Raw genomic sequence first — 27,866 nt, forward strand, 5'->3', positions numbered from 1 at the left:
CCCCTAATGCCCCTGAACTGACAGTACACTCTATGCAATAGCATAATGCAACATCAGTGACAGAGAGTGATTAGGCCGGGGATGATTTTGGTGAGTGTAAATGTGAAATCTGATTATCCTCCATGCTCTCAGCTCTGCAGAGGGAGGAGGGCTGGAACTAGAGGGAGTGAGGCTGGAGGAGAGATTCAGAGGGAAGGAGGGGTTAAGTTACCAATGTGCTGAGCCAATGGCTTTTCCACAGAGCAGCTGGCTGGCATCAGGGCAGGACAGGCCGCTCAGAGGAAGGATACCTTGAGGACGACTCACACCCGCTAACTGTAGGACATTAAAGGTGACTTCTAGGAGGTGTTCATGGGATGCACTATCTACGCAGCCAGCCCTAAGGCCCTGCCAGCCGACGAGGCCCCAGGCCAGGACAGATACTATCCGGTCCCCCACTACCGCCACCCTCATGGTAACTGCAGTCAGAGGATAGCAGTCAGAGGAGCCAGGTCAGTGAACAGCACACAGGAAGTGTTTTTAGGATGGTTACACATTCAAGAACGCATCCCATCCATGCATACATTACAAAAACAAAAAAAAGATCACTGTTTTAAACAGCAGTAGAAAATCAGTTTTCAATTTAAGTGTTTTTGCTTCTGCTTTGAAACATGAATGGCAGAGGAGAAGCAGGGATAAAGGGATCACCACAAATGTGTCAGCAGTTCAAGTTATCACATGTCTACGATAAGTCAATTAGTCATCACTGACACCACAAAATGTGTGATTCAGGGTTTATTTGTGCGGCACTGTCAACTTAAAACGACCCAACTCAGTAGCAGTGTTTGGACTGCGATTCCAAACGTTAAACTCCTCAGTGCAACATCCTCTCTGGAAAGTGTCTCAGTTTGACCTTAGAGCTCGGACTCAGAGCACTTAATGCACACAGACAGCTTGATGCTTGAACCTTTACTGTTTGTACTTGTGCACAGAAAGACGAGGGACAGCAGCTAAACCCCTTCAAACATCCTTAAACGATTCTCCTTTAAATCTTCCACTTGATGGTTTTGCACCAGATGACACATTTGTTGCTTCCATATGAGTGCAAAACATCTGCAATGTAACAAGGCAGCCATTACATGTCAGTTGTTATTATTACTATGAATGTAAGTCTGAAACAGCAGTCTGATCATTTGCAGACGATACAATGATACGCTGAATAATCTTTACAAAGTTATTTAAAAATACTTCTGAGATGTAATTATTTTTTTATTTTATTCCATGGATAACGTGGCCAATAACTAAGAGCTGAGACATTGTCTCTGAGTAACGCTTTATAATGACATTATACACTTTTAAACTCCTCAGCTGGAAACGGAAACATGTTGTTAACGTATAAAAGATAGAATGAAAGCCAGGACCCCTCCCCCAGTTAAAAAAAACAATCTAACTAGTTTGATCTTTTACGTCATGTTTTTAATTTCCGTTATCTCTGCACGTGCAAATGAACGAGCCGCGCTGTTCTGAGCGTCTGCGAGGGGAAAAAATAGCCACCGTGTAATCCCCCGGCTGCTGTAAACAGTTAGCTAATAGGTAAGCTCAACCCACCTCACACTCGGACTCACTTGTGAAGACGCTGCAGCTCAGCCCTATTTCCCTGCTTAAGCTTTAATTACTGTGGCGGGAAACTGGGTGTTTTTGTTAGTTTGTCGTGGAAAAGCAAAAAATAAAAAAATGAATTTGACGAGAAATACCGCTAAGACCTGAAGAATTTAGTGGAGCTACTGGAAAACAACATAGAGGAAAAAGCGACAGCAGCCTCTGAGCTACAGGTAGGAAACCTTATGTAAATCAAGCTAGCGAGAAAAAAAACAGCAATGCTTCCGGAAATTACTTTTAAAAAAAAGTAAATGCACCCGTGATGCCTTTAGGGATTTACTGAGGAATTTAGAGATGTCGATGGTCTGTATGAATACTTGCTGGTCGTGGAGTTTACCAAAATTTACTTTTTTGTGTGTGTTTTAGTGCCCCTTATAGCCTACTGCATGTCTATTTGTATTCTAAATTTGAACGCTTTCTGCTTTTATTTTGAAGGGCTCCGGTTATTCAGATATTGTCTTGTTTAGCTTCACGTCGTTGCTGCTTTCGGGAATACTGTAAAAAGCGGCGTTTATTCCAAGTCAGGCGCTGAACATGCGGGTATACTTCACGAATATAATGTGTATGCAGAAATCCTTGAAGTAGCCACTTAAATTGAAAAATATAATTAAAATATGAAGTTATTTTCAAAACGTGTTTACAAGCCCATAATCATCATGTTTATTACTACTAAAACTGAAGGTGCTAGTGGCCTATCGATTTGCCACGACATACGTACATTAAAAAAATAAATTATTAAATGGGCTACTAACTAGAAGTAACTAGAAACCTTTCAACAAAGTTATTAATTTCCCCTTCCTCCTCTAATCCCATTAAACTAATCACTCTGCTCCATTAAGTCTTAGGTAAGATGGACTTTTGAAGGGTTGTACTGCTTTAAAAACATACTTCTGTCATCAAAGGTTGTTTTGAGGTACTTGCACAATGGGGAGGGTTTCTTTTTTCTTTGTCTGGTCTCAAGCAGTGCAGGCCAGAGTCCAAAGGCTGTATATGTGTTTCATAGACGGACTGATTCAAGGACACAAAGAAAACTAAAGAAAATAATAATTATCCCGTGCCATGTGATGCACCAAAGCTCTGCAAACAAATATCCCTTGGGTTAGCGTTTTTCATGAGTAAACTCTTGGTTGACTTGCTGTACATGAGAGAAAGCTCCTGCTGGCAGCTTCAATGTCCCTATAAGAGGAAGTCACCTTCAGCTTTGTAGACACATTAAACCTTTTCTCCTGCACATCCACTGTAAACAACCCAGATGGTTTATTACTGACGCATCTAATCAGAGACAAAGTTCTTGGTTTAGTAGCCTCAAAAATGGACGTGACTTTAGATTGTAAAAGAAATTTGGAGGTATTTTCCTTGGTGCACTGGTCTACGAGGAAGCGAGAGGTGGAGAGAGCGCAGGGACGACCTCGGTGACGAACAACCTTAACAAGATTAGAGTTTATTGGATTGAGGGATGTCTTGTGACAGCAAAAAATGTCCAGACACAAAGAAGGACATGGAAGAGGAGAGGTGAAGAGAAGAATGGCTTTCAACTGAAAAACATTCATGCAAGAAACAAAGAAAGTGAGACAGAAGGAATGAAAGTTGGCCTAAAGAAAGGCCAAAGGTTAGAAGAGACCCCAACCTTTAGTTTATACATGTGTGTATTGTCTTTATGAGCACTGGCGTAAGATGATAGGTGGGACGCTGCTTTGTTAGCTAAGTTTGAGGCTCAGTGTGTTTAATGAATGGGCCATGTATTGTTTGGCCTCATAATCGTGGTACAAACTCCAAGTTACAGCAGCGTTGACTCCCTGCCCAGCTCCAGCAGCAGACTGAAGTATTCATCACAATGCATCACCCTGTTTTGTTGAGAAAAATGCAAAACTTACTGTTGGAATATTTAGCCAGCTCTGTATTAATTATGTATTCATTCGTGGCTCCGTGGGGACATCCAGCCATCTTTGTGGAGGCAGAGCACGGGTAGAAGAGAAAGCCTGTTAAATCATTTTATATGAACTGATTCTTATCTAAACTGAAACTGAAAAGCAGCAAATTCGCTTTGTCATTATCTCATGAATTATGAGCTTTGAGAGCGTGTTCCTTCACATAAACCGACTACGTGTTGAACTTTCTCATCAAAAACAGGAAGGATTCATTATCAGATAGCTTCGAATGATGCTCCTAGTCTTGAAATACTGTGACAGAGCTCACCAGGCTGCTTCTTTTTTCCAGCAGCATTGGAGTTCAACATAATGAATGAGTGTCTCACCTCTTATTTACCTAAGAAACTGGTCAGCCTGGTATATTTTGTTTCAGTTTGCGCTCCTGGATGACATGAACAGTCCAACTTTAATCAGAGGTTTAAGTGCAGGCAATAATTTTTCCAGACAGACATGCTAATATAGCCAGATGACTGTGAGAAAATCACAGGTTGTGGTGTATTTGACGCAGCATTCATCGTCTACTTCCAGGAAACCCACTCAGACTAAATAAAACCTATTTTAGATGGCCTAAACATCCTCACGGTCAAACTCATAGCGATATAAAGTTGGTTTATCTCAGGGCTGTTTGTGTTGGTCATTATGATGCATTTCTATAGATGTTTTATACAATGTCTAGACTGTAAGCCCGCAGCTTGTGAATGAGTTAAAGTCTTACCTTATGTGAAAAGCAAATGTGAAAAAGAATTGCTGCTGTTAGGTAAAAAGTCCATTTATCTATGTCCACTGAGTCAAGTTTATCTCTTTGCAAGCTGATTTTCAGACTACAGCAAAATGAATGGAAACAATAACAGTGTGTATTTCTTTTCAAAGTAGGCTAAATAATATATACAAACATTTAAATAAAGATGCAGAAAGCTTCACTTTTTGCATTAAACTTCTTTGGGTTTTCACTCCACCATATCTCTTTGGAGTAACATTTACCCATATTTTGTAAAAAGCCTCTGTTCTGCAAATGCACAAGTCTCACACATTGGGTTTTTTCTTTTTAATTATTAAAATAAACACTGTTAAGTAAGCACTAATTCAAGTCCTTTATATGTTGATTCTGAAGAGGAAAAAGTGTAAAAAAAGAAGTGAGCTATATGCAAATTCACAGTAATACAGCATCTGGGATCAAATACTGCTCCTGAATCCTTTAAACTCTGCTTACGGAGTGAAGACCCCACATATCCTATACTTATGTATTCAGCCTTTCACCTCCCATTTAGTCCTCTGTGATCACAGACAACAAGTCAGATGTAACCTCAAGCGCCAGACAGACAGCTATTGTTTGAACAGGTCAGCGGCTGACGCAAAACTTCTGCCTTCTGGCCAATTAGAGATAATATACTGGAAACTGCATGCAGGAGCCATATCCATCAGCACCTGTAATTAAACCAGAGCAGGTGGTAAAGACTTCCCCTCTCCCAGAGGTATATCGCAGGGCAAGCATGTGTTTGTGTGTGCATGTGTGAAAAAAAAGATGTGCAGGTGAGGGAGGAAACAAAATAGATGGGCTAGAGCTTTTCAGGTGAAGCTGTTATGTGGTAAAAGCACAAACACTACAAGGGTAAAACCTTTTTTGTGTACCCAAAGAGTACCAGACAGACTGTGGACTACTAGGACAATTCAAAAATTAATTACAATTTTATTTAAAAAAAATATATCCAAATTGAAAAAAAGGAAGTGAACACATTTCAAATGAATGTGATGTTGAACTTTGAGGCAAAGCAAACTGCAATCAAAATGAGTGAGATATAGTTACAGAGATCTTTATTCAGTCGGTGGGAATGAGAGCAAGGCAGTGCTGAAATTTCAAATTATACAATAGGTGTATAAAATAGGTGGGAGAATACATAAACACCCATTTCGACAAACATATATGTAAAGGTATATTAAAAAAATTATGATTCCACAATTATGCTGGTCATAGATAGACATAGGAACCTAGCGAATGCACAAACTGGAAAAAAGTCAAACGTAAAGGATAAAAAGTATTAATAAATAAAAGCTAAAATCTTTAAAAGTAACTAAAAGGTAAAATTTGTAGCTAAAAGTAGACCTTATGGAAATGGAAAGGACTTAATGGAAAGGAGTAACAAATAAGCGGTGTCAGCTAAAAGTAGACAAATGTTAGGAGACAAACTATTGTGTGAATGCCTTTCAGCATTCACACAATTACGTTAGAGGCTGACGTAGCTACCATGAAGCCATCCATTGGTTTCTGAAGTCCCACGCTGGAGCTGTAAGAAGAAGGTTTTCACAGAAAAATACATTTGAAAAGATGCACAGACTATGAAACCGCTAGTGGGGTTGTGAATTCCCCCACTGTACGACCAGGTTTTCACAAACCAGACATCATTTTTCATTCAGTGTGATCCAAAATGAGTGACTGAGGCCATTAACTCAGGAGGAAAGTGTTTATCAAGGTCAAATCAGAAAGTTGTTTTCCTGTACACTTCTATGGGTCCGCAAGTCTTTTTGCAACCACAGCAATTGCCATCTGGTGCTCTTCAGATAAAATGTAGGTTAAAGGCACTAATGCATTTTCTTAATTTGTCAGACCTCGAAGCTACTTCCATGTTTTATAGTGTCTATGGAAGTAATGTTTAGCTGAAAGTCAGAGATAATCACAGTCAGAACTGCTAACTGCTAAGGACTGCTATACTGTTGATGCACTGTTTTGTTAACACCTATTTAAAGTACTGGATAAACCCTTGGACTAGATAAAAGCCACTAGATGCTACTTTACGTAGATTGCACCCTTAGTCACATGGTAGCTGCACATGTTTGATTTAGCAGAGGTTGGGAAATATTTAACAGCTGTTTGCCGTTAGACAGGTGAAGTCAACCAGATATGTGCAACAGATTTAAAGTTGAAATTGTAACTAAAAAGATTACATATGCAGGTAAGCATATAACAGCTGGAAATTGATCAGACATTTTACTAAAAAGTTCTCTTCGTATGAACAGTTGTGTTAAATACCATGCAGCATCAAATAAAATATTACAGGTCACATTAGTTAAGGGTACTTATTCATCTCAAAATGCTGTGACGAATGAAGTTTTTCTAGTTTATTTTAAGTGGTCTGATGAATCATCTATATTCATTTGCCTTTGGAGCCTCATTATAGATGGAGATTGTGAGGCGTGTTTGATTGTTTAAAGCCATTTGCTGCCATCTATTTTGAACTGCGTGCACACCAATCTCAACGAGCCGTTAAAATGACTCGAGCCTCATTATACATCACAGTAAACACTGAGCTGAGATTTGGTTCTCTCAGTTTCTGCTGAATCCACACTTTACCGAGCCTGGTGTGAATCACGCTTTGCCCGGCTTGTTGTCAATCACAGCCTGCGAGGAGATATTGTTCTGAGCAGCTCACGCACAACCAATGGTCATATTCATGGCTTGTTCTTCTCCTTTTCTCATCCGAGAAAAATTAATTTCACGTCGCACGTGGCGCTGAAAAGTGTATAAAGTGTATTTTTAAAAATGTTTGAGTCAGCTCACAGCAGCAGATCAGGTCAGCCATCTGCACAACCTCTGGGGTGCTCTGCTTCATTGTAGACATCTGGGAGAGGGTACAAACTGACCCAGTTTACACAAGCACAAGCACACAGATTTATTTCGCTAAGTAGATATTTTTAATGTAGTGCCAGTGAGCTGCGTCAGACTTTGAATATTGCATCACCTCTGTGTTGATTTTGAAGACAGAGTCCACTTGTTTGGCCCATAAAGTTTTTGGGAATAGCTCACTTTAAAGTCAAACACGGAGGCAAAAACAAACCATTTCTTTTACACGTCTACATGGAGATCGAGCAGAGAGGTTACCCGCTGTTAACACAGAGCTGTGTGTTTGTGTATCCAGGGCCAGGAGCATGACTGAGCAGCAGGAGCAGAGTGAAGAAATAGGCCTGCTTTCAACGCAGGACCTGGACCCCTCCAAGGACGACGACACACACGGCCACTTCAGGCAAAGCTTGCACACACAAACACACGCTGCTCCGCCACACTCTTTCCATGTTTTTTTTTTCATCCCACACACCATCTGTATCCTGTGCACGGTCACGGGTGTCAGCCCTAGGAGATTTATTTTCACAGCACTTATTTTGTGCTTTTATTTCAGCTGTATTTGATGTCAAACAATGGTCAAACACGCATACATACGGATAAAGAGACTGCAGACAGGATGTTTTTTCTCTTCCCCCTTTAGGGTCTTTAAGAAGATATATGTGCTTGGGAGGCATGCTATAGTTATACTCGTAATAAAGTGCTTTAATCTAATGCATCATGCTTTTTGTGAGTATTCATATGGACGTGTGTGTGCGCGCATCTGCAGATATACTGCATGTGTGTGTTGGTGTGTTATATAAGAAGGATTGAAGGCAGGAGCAATGTAATCTCGGGGGAATCTGCTCTGGGATGGGATTTAGCCCTGAGGTACGGACTCAGGGAATTGAACACTTTATGCACGTTAGCTTAAACTTGTAGCAGCTCAATGACCGGTGTGTCTATATTTGATCCACTTCCTGTGTGTAGCTCACTTCAATGCGGTTCTGTTCCAGCATGCAAATATTTACAGACTGTTTCTAAAAGATAGACTTATGGCTCTAAAGTAAAGCCAGTGCAGAAGAGCCTCTGACTTCTCAGAATTTATAGAAATGTATGAGAAAATGACCTGAATTCCCACTTCAATTAATACCTCAGTAGATACTAATGAGTTTATGAGCTCTGTTGCTGACTTTGAGACTTATTTAATACAACATGATATTAATTTAGTAAAACACAGTCCCATAAAGAATCAAATACTTGATAAAGCATGATTTTAGGCATGGCTACTTTTTGTTGTTGTTGTTGTTGTTTTGTTGTTAGTCCAACAGCTCTTTTGGTCTCAACTATAACTTTCATTTAGTGCCTAGCTCCAAACTGTTAAATGTTCCACTATGTTGTGGTGCTAAACATTACCTGGTGTTTATCATTGTAAGTTGATTAAAAGTTAATAATAATTTAATGTAACTAAAGAAGGATACATTGAACATTCTGTAAAACCAAACGTTCAAAGGGGCTAAAAATCCACGAATTAGTAGATATTTACCCATCTAACCTCTTTTATTGTACAAAATCATTTGTTTGAATGCTCATACAGCTCATACAGATATATATTTTTAGTCATTTCAGTAATTGCTGCACCAGTAGTTTTTCTATTTCAGTTAAAATTAGCAAAAGCAAAAAAGGATTCAATTGAAAGAAAAGGATGAGTTATTTTATTATTTTATTACTGCACTATTGTAAAGCAGTGAGAATTCTTATTGATTGTAGTGTGCTCTACTGATTTCTGTGTGAAATATTTCAAATGAACGCAGATTTTCTCAGGACACGCAGACAAAAAAATTCACGCGTTCTTTACTTTTCCCACTTGTGTGACCTTATTCATTTCCCACTCAGAACACTTTGATTTTAAACTCCCGATCATTCCCGTCTCGTCTCGTGGACACGTGTCATTTAGAGACGTATTCTCTCAGTGCTCCCAGTCCCAGTTTCCACTCCTCCAGCTAAATTATTGACTGCGAGTCCACTGCCACACTGGCCACCGATGGGAGGTGTTCGCCTTCTAATTTTAGGATTCAATTTAGGATTCTTTGAGCTTGTAATTAGTTTCACCATTTTGCCTTGCAGCCAAGGGCACTGTGACAGTCTAGTGCATGCATATACACACACGAACCCACGTGCCACAGGCAGCATTTTACTTTGTTTTTATTTCCAAACTTCAGAGGTGATGGTCGGGATCAGTCTTCTACCCCTGATCTATGAGAAAGTTGTTGCTGCTCAGTATATGTTGTGTGCAGGACAAATCCAACACATTTTGCTGCTGTTATTACTCTTTGTTTTTCCTGTATTCAGCACACACTGAACATTTGATGATTTCCTCCCGAGCCTGTACATTTCAAACCCTCTGAACAATGCCCAAAATAAACACGAAGCAAAACTTTAGTGGAGCTGTCCATATCTGTATCATTCCAACGTGACCTTGTTTGTACTGTAAAAAATGCTTTATCTCAACACAAACCACATTCACAGCTATCCTGCAGTCATGTGGGAATGCCCGAAGCACTTTTGTCCCGATTTTTGCTCAAATGCACCTGCAGTATTGATTAAAAGCTGGATCTGGTGGAAAAGAGAGAGTGAGAGGGAGACAGATGGAGATAGAATACTAGAGAGCCTACTAGTCCCCACAGACCCGCCTGTGTTTTTAATAATCACTCTCTTCTCTCCACCTGAGAGTGCAGAGCCACTGTGTAGCCTATTTATAGGCGGGAACCAGCAGGCAGGGAGGCAGAGCAGCACACATGCTCTGTTGTTCATAATGTGGTCACAAGATGATGGGGTGCCTGGAGGGGGAGGGGGCTTAATGAGGAAAACTGTGAATTTCACATCTAGTGCAAGCTACATTAAATAATGAAACATTTGAAAGGTTGAACAGAGGTTAGTTTGCTCATCTAATGGCCTAAATTATGGCTCTTATTTAGCTTGGTTATGGTTTACTTATTATTTATTTTGGTCTCTACGTTTGTATTAATGACACTTAATTTTCACATATTTGGGTCATTAATTTCTTATGAAATTCACAGCATGTAACATTTTGTAAGTTAATGTACCTCCCAATACAAGTAGATACTACAAAACAACACAATATATTAGTATAAATTCATTACATTTAAAATACAGATTATAAAGAGACAGTCTGGCTACTTGGATTCATTGTCAAAGACTGTATATAAAAGATGGGTGTCACAGACTGCTGTTTTTGAGCCTCAGCTTAGAGATTTCACCCGTAGGTGAAGCTTAGCATTTGGAGTTAAGAGATGCATTGGACACAGAATAATAAAACTTGATAATTTAATGCTATCAGAAAAATTCTTACTGTGGGATTCAACCACAGGGGAAGCTACTAACAGTCTTCTATGCAATCTAAAATTCTTTTTGAAGCCAGTGAAGTCTATCCTCACTGGCCCTCAGAGAGAGTGCAGGTTAAAGACCCTTCTACAATAATCAACAATTATTTGGGTCACCTTTCATACAGTCTATGTACATGATTGGATGATGTCAATGTTTTGTTTTGTTTTTAAGCAGACACATAATATAAGTTGGCTGGTATTCAATTCAATTTTATTGATACAGCGCCAAATCAAAACAACAGTCACCTCAAGGCGCTTTATATTGTAAGGTAGACCCTAGAATAATACAACAGATATATCACTTTAAGGTCTGTGAGGTTTACAGGAGTACCAGCAGGAGACCTGGCAGTGCTGGAACAGCTTTGCTCTTGTGTAAACAACAGTGACAAGCTCGCACACACAAAGTCACACAGCCAGTAGGCTGACATAGCATTTATCAGACCCTCTGCTCTCTTATACTTTAAGCCTTCTTGGATATATAGGATTCATCTTTTCAACAACATTAATTTATCACCTTGAGTTGGCTCAGTTGTCACAGAGATGGAGCTGTTTTCAGGTTTGCACTTCTTACTCAGAACTTTAAGCAAACACTGAAGAAAGGTGCAAACGATTACTGAGCTCACATTTCAGCATATCTGTCTCCAAGACAACTGAGCAATCTGTCCACGGAGCAAGAGCATGTCATGTGTGTCGAGTGGACTTTGACTTTTTCAAACCCCTGTAGGTTTATTTACAAATTTGAAGTTACATAACATGTGACCACCTTACATTTGAGCGAAGGAGTCATCACTTTGGTCCTTTAGCATTATTTTAGAGGCATCTTTCTGTCCTTTTTAAATCTCCCGTTCTTTCTTCAAACGATTTTATTGCTTTTTAAAAGTCTCACTCTCTAACATTTCAGTTGGTAGCGGCTAGCTTTAGCTTTGACATACACCTTAGCTATAATGATATTAAGATAAGATAAGATAAGAGGATAAGATAAAACTTTATTAATCCCTCAGGTGGGTTCCTCTGGGAAATTCGGTATCCAAAAGCACAGCACCGACAGAAGTTACAGAGTTACAGAATATTATATATATATACACACACACATATATAAATACAGAGACATATATAAATAAAATATACGAAGGGGATAAATAGAATAAATAGGAATAAAAATAAAAATACAAGTGAATTGCACATTTCAAGTATTGAGGTCTATTGCACCATTGACTGTTAACAAAAGTATTGCACAAAAGGTATTGCACAGTGAAGTGAAGAGGCACTACAGCTTAGTTGTTCCCCCCTCCCTTGTCCTCCTGTTTCCCCTCCCTCTCCCCTCCAGAGAGGAGTTAAACAGTCTGATGGCATGTGGGACAAAGGAGTTTTTAAGTCTGTTGGTTCTTGTCTTTGGGAGAAGCAACCTGTCACTGAACAGACTCTTCTGGTTGTTAATGGCCGTGTGCAGAGGATGCCCAGCATTGTTCATAATGTCCAGCAGTTTTTTTTAGTGTCCTTTTCTCTGCCACTGACACCAGAGTGTCCAGCTTCATGCCGACCACAGAGCTAGCCTTCCTGGTCAGTTTCTCCAGCCTGGATGAGTCCTTCTTTGCTGTGCTGCTCCCCCAGCACACCACAGCATAGAAAAGTACTCCAGCAACCACTGACTGGTAAAACATCCTCAGGAGCTTACTGCAGATGTTAAAAGACCTCAGCCTCCTGAGGAAGTACAGTCGGCTTTGGGCTTTTTTATACAGGTGCTCTGTGTTGCATGACCAGTCCAGTTTGTTGTCCACCCACAGCCCGAGGTACTTGTACTTGTTGACCACCTCCACCTCCTCCCCCTCTATCTGAACCGGCAGTGGACCTTTTCTGGACCTCCCGAAGTCCACAACCAGTTCCTTAGTCTTTGAGGTGTTGAGTTGCAGGTGGTTTGTGTGATTATATTGTATTATAATTTTTTTTTTTTAAAGTCACGTGAGAAACATCTTTAAATACTCATTTTAGCAAATATTGAATCATACTGATAATCAGATTGATTTCTCGTGGTCTCATGGCTTTTTTCACATTACTTCGAGTACATAATATAATATTTAGTACTGCATTTTTCAGTTTTATCGAATATTTTTTCTGATGCTGGTGATTTTTAAATAAAGCTGTTTAACCTTAAATTGAACGGTGATGTAATTATCTTGGCGTCATCGTGACACGCACCCCGGCGGTCAGACTTTGTCATTCTCATCTCCACGGTGACAAAGAGCTGCATGGAAAAAACTACCAGAGTCAGAGAGAGTTGTTTAGGGACAGAGGTCATGCTATCTTCTTACCCAGAGGAGCATTTCTCCTCTGGGGGAGAGACGGGACACTGACAGCCCTGCTGCTATAAGGGCAACAGAGAGGGGGATTTTACATAATAGCATCTCATTGTATAAAGTATAGGACGCTTCTCAAGGAGAATACAAAATGTGATGCTGAAGAAGTCATGTTGAGAAGTAGATTTTGTGTGTACGTAAAAAAGGTAAATAAGGCTGTTGGTAAAAGTAGTCAAAATACAGTTATAAATACAGTGACATCTATAAATATTTTGTGATCAGCCTGAAAATGATGGATTTGTACTGTATTTGTGTAAAAATAAGATTGACTAATAATTTATCTGACACTTGAAGGCTTCTTCATATTTTAACAAGTATGTTTTTACTCGTAATGTGAGAGCAATGACTTTGAGATGATGCAACAGACTTGTGCTCTGTATGATGGAATATACCAAGTTTCACTTTCTGCCCTTCGTTTGAAGCCTCTTACTCTCGCACAGTGCGAGAAGTGGCTTCCACGGAGTGTGATAACTCATCACAGAGCATGCGAAGCTTCAATTTGGTTTGGCCAGAGCTCCTGATTTATCAGTATCTCCTTCAGCAGCGCTCTTTTCATATCAGCGCTGCGTTACATCTTGCTGTGCTCGCTGTCAATCACCCAGCGCTCTCAGAAAATAGAGGAAGAAAGGCAAGTCTCTCAGAAAAGAAACCATCGAGAACACCCTGCCTTTTACTCTTTATTGTTGCATACATATCTTCTCCTTTTAAACCTCTTAACTGGAACAGCAGTATGTTTCAATGACATTTTCCTTAAAGGTCTGATTATACTGGATTTTATCTGCTGGGGGGAGCGTGTGTGTGTCTGCTTTAGCAAAAGTTATGAGTATCATGCTGTGACATCTGCTGCAACACTCTGACTATTCCTCTTGAGGCAAGTTGGATGCCAGTTATATGTGTGTGTGCGTGTGTGCTCATCTACTATTAAAAGAGTGACACAGATAATCTCCTGACATGGCCACTTTTTGTGTTTGAACAGCTTAGTGTTTATCTTTATGTTGTTTTTTTATGGCAGCCCACATCTCCCTCCATTTATGCTGATGATTAACTAACCATTTGTCACGATGACGATTTTTGCCTTGTTTAGCTCACGTGACGACATCAATCTGTCTTCAAGTGTTCTTATATTTTTTAAAACGAATGTTTTTAAACAGCACATTGAGATGAGCTGGCGATAGATGGCATGTCATATGTCATTATAACTAAGTGTATTTATTTTTTTTGTTTTATCACAGGTTTCAGCTGATTGAAGACCTGTCCTATGAAGATTTGAAGAAGTGTTACAGGGGGTCGGTGAGTCGGATCTCTTCTTTTTGCTCCTAACTGTGTCTGTGACTCAAGTCCAGTTAATTGTATTTTACTTTAAATACTCAATAAAAGTGGAACATCCTTTAAAACATTATTTTCTTTCTCTGTACTGCTAAATTGAATTTGAAAGCAGATAAATGTGCTTAGTCATTGATTCCTTTTTATTTCATGTGGTTAAGATGATAAAGTTGAGAAACATTTGGACTCCTTCATTTTACGTTTGTACCAGATTCTTGCCCCATTAAAAGAGAATTTACAGCAACGTTGTCATCAGTGAGTAGAAATAATACAACCGCACCACAGACTAAACCCCATAATACCATTTGAACTACAAATTTGTCAACAAATCATCCCCCAGTAATGGTTGCAGCTTTCACACAGTGGCATTTGAGCCCTCTGAATTACTGTAACCTACTGTAAGCTCCATAGTCCTGACGACAGGAGCTGCTCTAGTGTGAGCTATTAATAGAAAGACAAAAACAGGAGCAGCAGATAATAACAAACAGAGCACCTACGAGTTGAAGGAAAGATAGATGAGCTACAACGGGACACAAAAAAAGAAGAAACTTAATCTTGTGCTGGGGATAGCTAGAGGTGGAAGTGAGTCGAGCTGCGAGAGAGGAGGGTGGGGAATGAATGAGCTCTGTTGTGCATTCGGGGGAGGAAAATTGATGTTTTTTTTCTTTGAACAAGGGAAGAATTTTAGGTGTGAGACACTGACACTACAGACGAGATGCTGACAGAGGAGAAGAGGAAAGGTAAAGGCAGAAAAAGAGCAGACTTCAAGTGAGAGCAGTGAGGAGTACCAGTGTTTTTTTATAGATGAGGGCAGAGTGTGTGTATGTGTGTAAAGGAGAAGAGGGAGGGTGTCAGCTGGGTGCTGTAAAGTGTAGTGTCACTGGAGGTGTATCTGAGGAAGAGAAAGACAACCTTGTAGTTGTGAAAGAGCTCAGTGGCTGTAAAAACCGAGGCGTCTGCAGCGCGTGTGTGTTGTGTGTGTGTAGGTCCGCACATTAGAGCCACGTGTGTGTTTGTAGGACGTGTTGACTAGAGGTAGTTGCACAGAGGCAGTCCTCTGTCACAGTACTGACCGACGACAGGGGAACAGTGTGTGTCTTGCAGCAGCTTGCTCCAGGCCTTGGATGTTCGCGAGTGTGTGTGTGAGTATGGTGCCAACGTGCTGAGCCTGGTGCAGAACTCGCGTCCTTTGAGGGAGAGGGTGGCGTCTGCGCCGAGCGGAGCCGGAGTGGCCGGTGGCGGTGGTGGTTCCGGTGCTGTGCAGGCAGGCCGGTCCGCCAAGGAGCTGCTCATGACTCTGCCCTGTCCTTCTGCACAGACTGTCAGCAAGTACAACTCGCAGTACCACAAACTGTTCCAGTGCGTGCCCAAGGATGAGATCCTCATGAAAGGTACTGTGTTTTTTACTCTGTTTGGCTCAAGCTGCTCATCTGTAGTAACTGAAGTGAGTCAGTTAAGCAATCATCAGAATGAAAAAGATTAGTTTAATTGGTGGCTGTTATCACGTAAATGAATTAGAAATAAAATGTTTGGCGACCTTGAAGTTGCAACGAATGAGTCATTACGTGTTATTCATTAAAAAGGTAACTTAATCCATTTTATATTGTTCTTTTCTTTTATGTAACTCAACCTCGGGCTTTTCAGGTGCCTTTAAACATCTCCAACTCCTCCCTAACCACACCTTTAATCTTTTGTATATCGTGTAAAAATAGAAAATAAGATGTTTAGCAAGATGTAGCTGTACAGTTTGAAGGGATTTACTGACCGCCCAGCAGTCACGGCGTAGCCTCGGTGGCTTCACACGCCTCTGCTCAGTCCTGACCAGAGCTGCAGCTTCACCCACCCGTCACCTCACAAACTAGAGCTGCATCAGAAGTCACTCATCCGTTCTTTCATTCATAGCTCCCTCTACTGAAACTCGATAGTGAGAATTAAATGGAGCTTCTTTTTTTTTTTGCATTGTGTTTTTGTTGGCAGACATTAATGCGCATGCAGAGGGCGTGTACTTTACTTTTCAGGTTTTTAAGTAAAAATATTTTTAGTAGAACTATTTTTTTTACTACTAAGCTTTTTAAGGTTTTCTTCATCAAGTTTTACTGTTGTTAGAAGAGCTTTTGTCTCTTCTATCCCCAGTGTACTCCTGCGCTCTTCTTAGAGATATCCTCCTACAAGGCCGGCTATACATTTCCAGAAACTGGCTGTGTTTCTATGCCAACCTCTTCGGCAAGGACATCAAGGTACGAATGACTGGCAGACAGCTTAATAAATTTAAACCGACTGAGAAACTTGAACCGGGTTACTCCCTGTCAGAGTCTGACAAGCGGATCTGAAAAACTTACAAACTGATTGGACAAATTATTTGTCTGAAAGTCAGTCAGGCTTACAGACTGAGGTGAAGTTTCACAGTCTTCCACGTATAAAATACCTCTGTCTGTCTGTATGTGCGGTGAATTTATATACGAGGACCAGTTAGACTTACTGAACCTAATCAGCTATGTTATTCTCTCTTTGATGTTGTGCAGTGTACCTTTTCCTTCATTTCCTTGAAACCAAACCTCTCCTAACATTTCAGTGACAATAAGCTACTTATTCAGACTGCATTCCTCACATTCTGACTGAAATAAGACACGCTTCGTGTCCACTTTGAGCTTTCTCTGAGGGCTTTTATTAGCTCTAACTTCCCTGCTACCATCTACTGAAATCACAAGGGTGTTATTTCCTTATCACTCCTGCTTTAAAAATCTGTTTTTTCATTTTTTTCCTTAGGTGGCCATCCCTGTCGTTTCTGTGAGGCTGGTGAAGAAGCACAAAACAGCAGGCCTCGTACCCAATGGCTTGGCTATCACCACAGACACCGGCCAGAAGGTAAACATTACAGTCACCATAAACTGAAATGCTCATGTTGATTAGCTCAGCAAGGGTGTTTTTTCCACTGAAGCTGAGATGGAAAAAAATAGAACGGTGCTATAGTTAGAAGCAGAGTGAAGTCCCAGCTTGCTAACACAAGAGAGCGAAAGGTTTTTCCACCATTACAGCAATGTTAAGATGAGCCTCTTAACTTCCTGTCACACCAGATTTAACCTCTCATCAGGTGGTGCTTTCAAGGACAATTTGCACCTTTCAGCTCTTGCCCTGGCCCCAACAATGCGTGAATAATAATAGCTACATTAGCATCTAGTTAAATCTGGGTAATTCATCTTCAACTGCCAATTAGTACTGCGCAAAAAAAAGACCTATAAACACACTGAAGTCAGTGTGGCCCAGAGGGTGAAAAATGTTTTAATGAATTGTTCCACCAAATTAATTATTTGTGTGCACCGCGCATTGTGCTGAGGGAGAGAAGAGGGGCAAATTAACTAATTTTTAAAAGCATGATTTGCTCACTCGAAAGGAATGATAAAAAAAAATGGTGAACGCAAAAAATTAAAAGTTGTGATTCATAAAAAACCCACAGAAGTGGCAGCACTCTAGTAATTTACAACTGAACTCTATCATGTTGCCCTATATTTATAGAGTAATGTGGTCAAACATTAACTGTGCTGCGTTACATATAAACTACATATCAAGGTTAGAAATACTGTCAGCTGACAAGATAGAACGGAGAGCATTGTTTTCATTGTTGTCCTGTTTTAAAATGTTCTGCTATAAACCTAAATAGATAAAGACAGAGACAGATGTTTTGTTTGTTTGTTTGTTTTACAAGGAAATATTTTACTGAATATTCTTTCTAATTGGAGCAGACATATGTCCGCACACATATAGACAAAAGAGGAGCTTCCTCAGCATTATGAGAATCAAAAAGGTTAAAGCTATTCTGTCATTATACGACCTATATAATGCACCAAATCACAGAAGTATTCTAACAATGGATCTTCCCACTGTAAAAATCTGCCTACCAGGATATACAACCTCTGTCTTTACCTTCAGTTTCTTTCATTCTTTCTTTATTTCTCCTTACACTAACTCAGCTGATCAAATATATGTTTACATTCTTTGCGTGCTAAAATCCATTCCTACCAACTAAATGACCTCAGAAGATAAATCGTTGTTATATTTACATCACGTAGTGCGACTCACCGGACAGCACGTTAGTTTATAGCATCATCTTATTTAAGGAATTAAAGACACACCTCTGTTGAAGCATGTGACAGACATAACATAATTAGTCGTGACTGTTTATCATCTTAAAAGCGACTGATAACGCACGCACACACAGTGATTCAAATTTCCATCCAGGTCAAAGGAATATTGGTACGTGAGCCAAAATGGGATCAGAAAAGTCCAGGTGACTTTTAACAGATTTTTTCAATTCAGTAAAATCAGAATCGAAATATTTTTATGCTTGTCTGCAGCCATAAATGTACTGCATGCGGACTAACATCATAAGCATTAGTATTATGGGGGAGGCAGGGGGAATGTGAAACAGAAATAATCTCTTATCTAAACTGAGGGTCTTCTCAAAATTGTAAATAGAAACCTTAACTGGCTGCATGGGTATACGCTGCTGTGTTGTTCTCAGGTGTTTACTGCACAGTAAAAATTATAATGATAAAGTTAACTGAATGTTTATTTCCATGTTTCTCTTTTTTATGTTCTCAGTATGTATTTGTGTCTCTGCTATCAAGAGACAGTGTATATGACGTCCTCCGCAGGATCTGCACACACCTGCAGGTGACAGATGGAGGACACACACACACATATAGAGCTACACTGCTAATTTAATTTGTCGTGGTGTACATGTTAGTTACAGAAGTGATCTGCTTTTCCTCTTCAGGTCAATGGGAAGAGTCTGAGCTTGAAGCAGTTCATGGAGGAGCCAACCTTATCCCTGGTCAGTGAGGACATGTCTTCCGCTGAGAGAAACCACTTAAAAAAACTGTTAAAAATCTTAAAACTGTAAAAATTAAAGCAAGTGTACCCCTGAAGTAGCTTGAAACACTGATCAGAGGGCTGACTAACCTTCCTACACAGACAGGATCAATAGATCATTTTGTTGCAGCTGCAGCCTCACAGTGCATTATTCCCCAAGTCTGCAAGATGCTATCAAAGAGCTCTCTGAAGTCACCTTGTGTGTTTGTGTGCATGAACACACACACACACACCACAGGTTACACTGCGACAGAACAGCTTTTGCATGAAGGAATAATTAAGTTGTGTTAATGTACTTGTCCTTGATCATACTCTAACCTGGACTGATAATAATCATGGAAACAGGGTGTTTGATTATCATGTCATCATACTATGGCAAAAGTGAAACATCCAAGAGCTTTTAAAAGTTTATACCTGCATTATTACCAAAACAAAATTATTTACACCCAGATTTCTTTCCCTTGCAACCTTACAGGCTTTGATCTAATTTAAGGCTTTTTACTTTCAAAGAGGCTTTACTATTAATAATATAATAACCATTTATTTAAAACCAGACGTGTGCTAACAGCTCATGTGTTGATCTGTTGTTCTCTTCCTCCTGTGCCACAGGATGACTTCCCAGCTCCAGACGTGTTCCCAGTGGTTGATGAATTCCCATCAGTGTTAAAGTGGAGAAGGAAACCCTCGGTCGTGTCTGTGTCCTCCTCCCTCCCCGACCTCCTGGGGAACTCAACCAGCAGCCTGAGTGCCACGGACACACCCTTCAAATCAGAGCAGCAACTCGAAGGTGATAAAACTAGATAATGATGCAGTGTTACATCATAGATACAAAGGTCAAGGCTTCACGCAAGGCCACGTAATCGCAGAGTCTTGTGAGTTTTGACTAATTGAGTTTTATGACGCAAAAAGAGGGAAGTAATCTCACAAGCGGGTTTTCAGTCTCCGTTTAAAAATAATAAATTATCTTTCTGTATAACACGTCCCAGCGGTAAAGGTACAGATTTTCACAGGAGTGCAGCATGGAAAGAAAATCTACTCCCAGCAGGGCAGTGGAATAAAGTGCCTGCATTATGCACTCTAAGAGTGAGTATTGTATTGTATCTTTATTCTAAACATTTTAATTTTGGGGGGTGTATAAAAATTTTAAGCTGTAAGGAGGTGTTAATTCAATTCAATTCAATTTTATTTATATAGCGCCAAATCACAACAAAAGTCGCCTCAAGGCGCTTCATAGATACAGAGAAAAACCCAACAATCATATGACCCCCTATGAGCAAGCACTTTGGCGACAGTGGGAAGGAAAAACTCCCTTTTAACAGGAAGAAACCTCCGGCAGAACCAGGCTCAGGGAGGGGCGGCCATCTGCTGCGACCGGTTGGGGTGAGAGAAGGAAGACAGGATAAAAGACATGCTGTGGAAGAGAGACAGAGGTTAATAACAGATATGATTCAATGCAGAGAGGTCTATTGATACATAGTGAGTGAGAAAGGTGACTGGAAAGGAAAAACTCAATGCATCTTGGGAATCCCCCGGCAGCCTACGTCTATTGCAGCATAACTAAGGGAGGATTCAGGGTCACCTGGTCCAGCCCTAACTATATGCTTTAGCAAAAAGGAAAGTTTTAAGCCTAATCTTAAAAGTAGAGATAGTGTCTGTCTCCCAAATCCAAACTGGAAGCTGGTTCCACAGAAGAGGGGCCTGAAAACTGAAGGCTCTGCCTCCCATTCTACTTTTAAATACTCTAGGAACAACAAGTAGGCCTGCAGAGCGAGAGCGAAGTGCTCTAATAGGGTGATATGGTACTACAAGGTCATTAAGATAAGATGGGGCCTGATTATTTAAGACCTTGTATGTGAGGAGCAGGATTTTGAATTCAATTCTGGACTTAACAGGAAGCCAATGAAGGGAAGCCAAAACAGGAGAAATATGCTCTCTCCTTCTAGCCCCTGTCAGTACTCTTGCTGCAGCATTTTGGATTAGCTGAAGGCTTTTCAGTGAGTTTTTTGGACATCCTGATAATAATGAATTACAGTAGTCCAGCCTGGAAGTAATAAATGCATGAACTAGTTTTTCAGCGTCACTCTGAGACAGGATATTTCTAATTTTAGAGATGTTGCGCAAATGGAAGAAAGCAGTCTTACATATTTGTTTAATATGTGCGTTGAAGGACATGTCCTGGTCAAAAATGACTCCATGTTAATGTGTGAGGTTTAGGGGTAAGTCATTTTTAGTATGCGGTAAATTAAATTTGGAGAGACTGAAGACATGTTGTTACTATGTGTTTTCTAAATGTCATTGATTTAGTAGAAGAAGACTAATCGATTAAACATTAATAGACACTGCTCAAAAAAATGAAAGCAACACTTTGAAAACATATCAGATCTCGATGGGGAAAAAGAATCTTCGTGCTGGATATCTATAAAGATGGACTGGATGCCACATTGTTTGATGGGAATGAAAATGATCAGCCTATGGAGGGCTGAATTCAAATATAACCCAAAAATCAAAGTGGAAAAAAATGTTGAAATTGATCTTGGATCTGGACCCGGGCATCACTGAGTTCCTGGACAGTCTGAGGTGCAACCTGGACAGAAACACAATGCCCCCGAGGTGCTTTATTGGATTTAGGCTTCCAAGAGTGGAAGCCAGTCAGCGTTATCAATTCCTGCATCCTCTTGCCAGGAGGAACCCAGGACCCACTGCACCAGTGTAGGGTCTGACAGTGGGTCTAAGGATTTCATGCGATACCTAATGGCAGTCAGGTTGCCGTTTTCTGGCCAGTAGAAATCTGTGTGTCCCTTCATGGATATGCCTCCCCAGACCATCACTGACCCACCACCAATCAGTCATCCTGAACCATGTTACCATGTTTGCCAAATGCAAAACTAATGAAAAAACAGTCAGAAAAGATGAGTAGGGAAAAGAATCAATAAATATCCCAGAAGTTCGATTAAATTGATGCTATACTCTTATTAAATTGTTTTTTTTTTTGAGCCACACTTATTTGCTGTTTAACATTTTTATTGTTAGTTGAATGCTGTGCAGACAGAACGTGTGTGAGAGGGGGGCATTGCGAGAGTAATTGCTTTTGGATTGCAACGTTCCTCTTATGCAACAACACATTAAGCCTCAAATGGAGATTAAATCATTTGAGGGGCTTGTATTAAAAAGCTTTGGGCGGGTGCAGATTAAGTAGAGATTATGACGAGCAATGTCTGCCGTCCAAGTTGTGTGAGGACAGCTTCCGCGTTATCTGCTGAATATCGTTTCTGCATACTCTCCTCCAATAATGCTGCTCTCTATTAAATGTCAGATCAGCGTGAGCTTTTGTGTACGTTATTGTCACAGCTCGCCTGTGGAGTGGAAAGCTGGGATGTAAGTCAACACCTATATTACAATTGTTTTATCTCACTACAAAAACACACCACAGTGTAAAGAAGAAGAATGCACATGTCAGCCGCCGTGTAATAATAACAGAGCAGTATGGAGGCTGTGGTTCTGTATGACACAGACTGTTTGCACTGTTTACAGTGAATGAAGAAAAAGGTAGAAACAGAATTAGAGTATCTATTTATGACTCCTCAACTCTGGATATCGTTTTCAGGGAATATATGAAAGCACTGTAATTGCATATGAGTGGTAGACAGGCAGCAATATTTAAAGGGGACTGTGTGGTACAGTCAACCACTATTAATGGTTTTATTATACTGTGTGTGTGTGTTACAGAGCGAGCTCTGCAGACAGACAGAGGTCTTTTATCTGAGCCAGTGGCAGAGTTGGGCCAGATGGAGTACCAGCTGCTCAAGTTCTTCACCCTGCTGTGAGTATACTGAGGAACATACAGACACCAACAACACCACCTTCATCTCCTCCAGGAGCTGACTCACAGCTACACACACACACACACACACACACACACACGCACACTAATGCAGAAATATAAATAGTGGATGATTGACTCATAGTGAACACAGGGGGTCAGAGCTGATAAAACACATTTTATTTTGTATTTTTTCCACACAACAAGTTTCCTCCCATGAAACTTTTCTAAGATTTGTCTCTTATATAAATAAATCATTTATCTTTAGGACATTATTTGCTCATTCCTCCACCTGGGAGACTGTGCATTATCCAGAGGGCATTAGGTCAATCTGCTAGCTGTTTATCATGTTGCTGACCCCTGTCCCCTGTCTGAATAAGAGGAAGAGACTAATCTCTCTGAGATATAACAGACTTATTCAGAAGTAGATAAATAGGTAAATCATCATGTTATTATCACTATGTAATAATGCAGAGTATATTTTAAAAACTACAGCTAAGTTATATTATATAAAAGTCCCAACATTTCATTTTATTATTATTATTATTATTATTATTATTATTATTATTATTATTATTATTATTATTATTATTATTGTATATGAATGACTGTGGCTGCATAATAAGAAAGAAAAGACATGATTTGTTACAGAATCAGTTCTTACTCTTCTTTAGGCTGAGTTGTTGCAGGACAGTGTAGCCAAATGCCGCCACCCAGTGTTCATCAAAAGCCATTACAGCCCTCATACTTTGTTACAAGAGTCATTACTATCAGCAAAGATGACATACACTTTTAATTAGACCAACGGGTGCATCTTTTCTTCTGTCTTCAGTATTATTCTCCTCATCTTGTCATCGTGCTACTTGGCCTTCCGTGTGTGCAGTCTGGAGCAGCAGCTGTCTTTCCTTGGTAACCCAAATCTACCCCTGAGAGAAAGGTAAGTCACGTGGTGTCAGTGGCATCATCAGTGATTTAAATAATGTTAAACTGTGTAATATGGGTGCTGGTATGGCTCACCTGGTTAAATTTGCAACCACACTGCAGAGGACTGGGTTTAGCCCGACCTGTTATTCCCTGTTGCTCTATCCCTGCTGTTCTGTCTACGATTACAAACAAAAATAAAGGCTAAAAAAGTATAATCTGAATAATTATAACTGGAATTTGCAGAAATAAATAAAAAATATCAGCAATATTATTAAGTTATGATTATTATACTGTATTATTTTATGATATTCTTGTATTTTGTTAATTCTGTTTAGCAGGAACAGTACTGATTAATGCTGTGCAGTACTGCTGTATGTGGGAGCAGGTGTAAAGACTGATAAATAACAGCACATTTCTGGTGTCGGAGTTCCACTACCAGGCTGCTTTCTCCTCATCTAGATAACCAACCGCTGTCTGCTGTGAGCCTTCAGATTGGCTGCTGTTTGCTCTCCTCCCGCCTCACAGTCGACGATGCCCTTCTGCACAGATCCAGGACCTGCTTAGAGCCCAGAACAGACCAACCTCCGCACCAGCTGCATCATGCAAAGCTGCAACAACAACCCAACTCCGGGCTCCTTATGGACTTTCCCACCGGGGAACGAGTTCCCAATCAGTGATCACTTCCAGACTATGCAAACAGACTGTCTATTTTTTTCTAAATATAAAGTAGCTTTTTACTTTAGATTGTCTCCCAGGATCTGTCCCTCTCTCCGACATTTCATCTTTAACCTGGTGACGCCTCAGTGTAAGGCGATCCTGAAATAGTGAGTAGATTACTGTTGAATCTGCTGTTTGTGGCACTCATCTTTTTTTTTAGTAGCTGAGCGATAATTCAACACATTAATTACTTGAAAAAAGACTGAGAATGAAGACGTCAGGCACGTTATGGGTGTAGCTTGCACATCTCACCATACTGTGACTGACAAAAACTGAACTGAACCAGATGTATTCTTCTTATTTAACCTCATTTCAAAGGATAAAGCTAGTTACCACTATGCACTTTCTCTTAGTACAGGTCCACATGATTTCAGACGTATGTGACTGTTTGAATCATTTTTCATGATATTTATGAAAAAAGGTAATGTTGCAAGCACAGACTGTTGACTGAATGAAGTTATACGTCATATAATTTAATAAAGTGGAACGATCACATCCCTTGTGGGTGTTAACTGTAATGTGAATGGGACGATTAGATGACATGCATCTCCTTTGTTTTTCATTGTATCACTAGTCAGCTGCGTGGCAGGTGTTCCCCAGGTTCTTTTATACGTTTCAAATGAAGAGTTAAGACTTAAAATAACACTGATGTGTCATATTGTTGGCTGATGATGAGTTTTCAGACATGTGACATGTAGCCCTCAAGTCCTATTTTGTGAAATCCCTGTGAATTAAATTGGAAAACAGTGTAAATAAGCAAAAGAGAGAGAAAAAGTCTGTGGCTTTTACTTGTTTTCCCGTCAATTTGGGTGCCAAGACTTTTACTGTCTGGTTTTCCATGCTGTCATATTGGCACTGCATACACGACCACAAAAAGGCTGGACTCCAAGACCACTGCAAATTTCAGTAACCTCCACAGCTCAGGCTAAATTATAAAACTGGCCCACGATGTTGGCAGATGCACTCGGCGCTTAATAAATTACATACGGTACGTTGGCCGAACATCACTGGCACGGGTTTTCTTTCTGATGAAATCAGTTTAAATTTAATAAATTGTCGCCGTTTTTCATGCGCTGAAAATGTCTACTTTGTAACATTTTAACTATGAAAAACAACCATGACTTTAGAAAGGAGTACATGCCACATAGACATCATCACTGAAAATCACGTGATGCTCAATAAACTCAAGAAAGAGGTTTCTCATCCTGCACAGGAACCGTATGACCTTAGGAATGACGTGGGGCTCAATTCAGCTTTTAACTAAACCCAGAGCCAAACAGCAATGCGACAAATGTGTTGTTGATTAATGACGTGGAGTCCTCGTTACATGTTACCCTGAGGGTAAAGATTTGCTTATTTAAATACAAATATTCACTAAAGCTAGTCTGAGGAAGCAGAAAATCACAGGTGAGTAATTCAATTAGATTAAATTAATAAAAACAAAACAGATAATAGATCTGCTTCTCTGGAGGAGCGCATTAAATGACAAATTCATCCATACAACAATCGGAGGGTTGGAGTCGATCCCAGGTAGTCCATTAAACTGAACCCTCACATTCACACCTACAGTCGGTGATATCCAAGCCTCGTGCCTTTGGACTGTGGGAGGAAGCCGGAGCTCTGGAACAAACCCACAAACATGCATGGAGAACAAACTCCGCACGGAAACGTTCCAGTCGACTCAAGAAGCTTCTTGCTGTGAGGTGACGTCCAAACCACTGCAGCATCGTTCAGTTTGATTTCAAAGGCCATCTGCAGCCCAGACTGTCCGCTTAATGAGTCAGATCACAGTGCCCACAGAGTTGTACAGACATAATAAAAACATGTCAGTTGAATTGAGAAAAGTGAATAAGAGGGACTCGTTGCCTACGGGACTAATTGACCTTGTTGTACACTCAGAGTATAGTTAATATTTAAACCCAGCAATGAATATTCAATGGCATGCTACATCATCAACAAAAAAACTACAGACCTCCTGTACACTGCTTTATGCACATGTCCCTCCTTAACAGTCTCACATTTGAAATTATGAATACTTGAACGCTGCAGTCGATGCTATTTTGTTTGTTGGTGCTGTTGTGGGTTTATACTGATCAAAGACTGTATATAAAAGAAGGACGGATCCATGCCTCCAGCCTCTGTAAGTAATATGAAGTTCATAGTAGGCAACAAGAGGCATCCTTCATCAATCATTTATAATAGCACATTTAACAGGCTAATCATTAACATCTGTGTGTGTGTGTGTGTGTGTGTGTGTTACAGAGCAAGCTATCGGTTTGAATTTTAAATAAAATCTCATGTTACTGCTCAAAGATGTGCGTACGTGATTTGGGCAGAATTAGCAGAACTTTATCACAAGAAACTACACTGACATCTAGTGAACAAACAGAACGGAGCCCTAAACTCCACTCAGTGTCTGAAATTAAATACAGCCGCTCAGCAAAGAGTGAAAGCAGCATGAATTATTCAGTGTAAAACTCTTACTGATTTCATTTGGCGGACAACATCTGTATTGACTCATTTTTGCTCCAGAATCACCCAAGAGAGTGACCGGAGTCAGTATAAATCACGGTAGAGCAAAATTTTCCCTGTCTTGTAATGAGTTTTCTGTAATATGGCTGGCACTCACATTACTGTGCAGTCACATTTCTTTCTGAGTAATTCTAGTGTGTGTCTGTGTTTCATGTAATAAGACCAAACTTAATATCTCAGTTCCTGAAAGTAAGACTGTCCTGTCCTATATTTTTAGTCAGTATATTTACACACCACACATGAAGTTTATGTTTTAATCAAGTAATATCTCAGATTTTTGTATTTAACAAGACTTTTTAAGGATCATAGATGAAAATAAATGTTTAAAAAGGCTGCAAGGCTCACTGTGACAACTTGAAAAGGCAGATGAAAGTGATGTAACTGAAGAATTAACTTAAGGGGTGAAAAATAGAGAAAGACCTTCACAGATTTAGTTAATTACTTTAAAGCATTTTGCCTTCAGACGAGGCCTCGCTCCAGGTGACTGCAACTACAGCCTAACTTAAAATATACTAGAATTCATGCCATTGAATTACATTTAAAGTTGTCCTGCTGTATGGATCAATGCCGTGAACTACCAAAGTGAGCTTGGTATAACATACCTGCTTTGTGCAGCACTCAGTCTTCTGGAGATCTCAAGAGGCACAAAGAGCAGGAGTCGACCACTGTGTCACACCAGTGTGTGTGAGAGTGTGAAGACAGCTGTAGCTGTGGAGTAATGGGGGCATGTTGAAGCAGATGGCTAGACAAGCTGTAGCCTCA

The 27,866-nt window shown here is 40.1% G+C and overlaps 1 protein-coding gene across 5 annotated transcripts; it reads left to right on the top strand.

The window, feature by feature from the left end:
• The first annotated feature begins 189 nt into the window (after nt 1-189).
• Nucleotides 190-25,090, top strand: gramd2aa (GRAM domain containing 2Aa). 5 transcript variants are annotated; one of them, XM_084940567.1, is made up of 12 exons: nt 195-491; nt 7,478-7,582; nt 14,152-14,209; nt 15,333-15,633; nt 16,376-16,479; nt 17,009-17,107; nt 18,842-18,913; nt 19,017-19,073; nt 19,721-19,898; nt 22,838-22,931; nt 23,764-23,868; nt 24,315-25,090. In XM_084940567.1, exons 1-12 carry the CDS (start codon nt 352-354, stop codon nt 24,316-24,318), a joined length of 1,317 nt encoding a protein of 438 aa, XP_084796693.1. In that variant the 5' UTR covers nt 195-351; the 3' UTR covers nt 24,319-25,090. The 5 variants fall into 5 exon arrangements, with proteins under 5 accessions (XP_084796774.1, XP_084796693.1, XP_084797014.1 ...); XM_084940809.1 differs by having other exon boundaries at nt 208-491; nt 15,561-15,633; XM_084940728.1 differs by lacking the exon at nt 195-491 and adding an exon at nt 1,408-1,811.
• Nucleotides 25,091-27,866: the final 2,776 nt, after the last annotated feature.

Source organism: Perissodus microlepis, chromosome 1, assembly GCF_051167445.1.
Source record: "Perissodus microlepis isolate ML-2025 ecotype Zambia chromosome 1, ASM5116744v1, whole genome shotgun sequence".
Lineage (NCBI taxonomy): Eukaryota > Metazoa > Chordata > Actinopteri > Cichliformes > Cichlidae > Perissodus > Perissodus microlepis.

What these genes read in the sequence shown, in the direction of transcription:
- gramd2aa (XM_084940648.1), top strand. Translation starts at nt 352, where the DNA reads ATGGGATGCACTATCTACGCAGCCAGCCCTAAGGCCCTGCCAGCCGAC. An exon ending in GGATCTGCACACACCTGCAG is followed by an intron (nt 18,914 to 19,016) that starts GTGACAGATGGA and finishes TTTCCTCTTCAG; the next exon opens with GTCAATGGGAAGAGTCTGAG. An exon ending in AGGAGCCAACCTTATCCCTG is followed by an intron (nt 19,074 to 19,720) that starts GTCAGTGAGGAC and finishes CCTGTGCCACAG; the next exon opens with GATGACTTCCCAGCTCCAGA.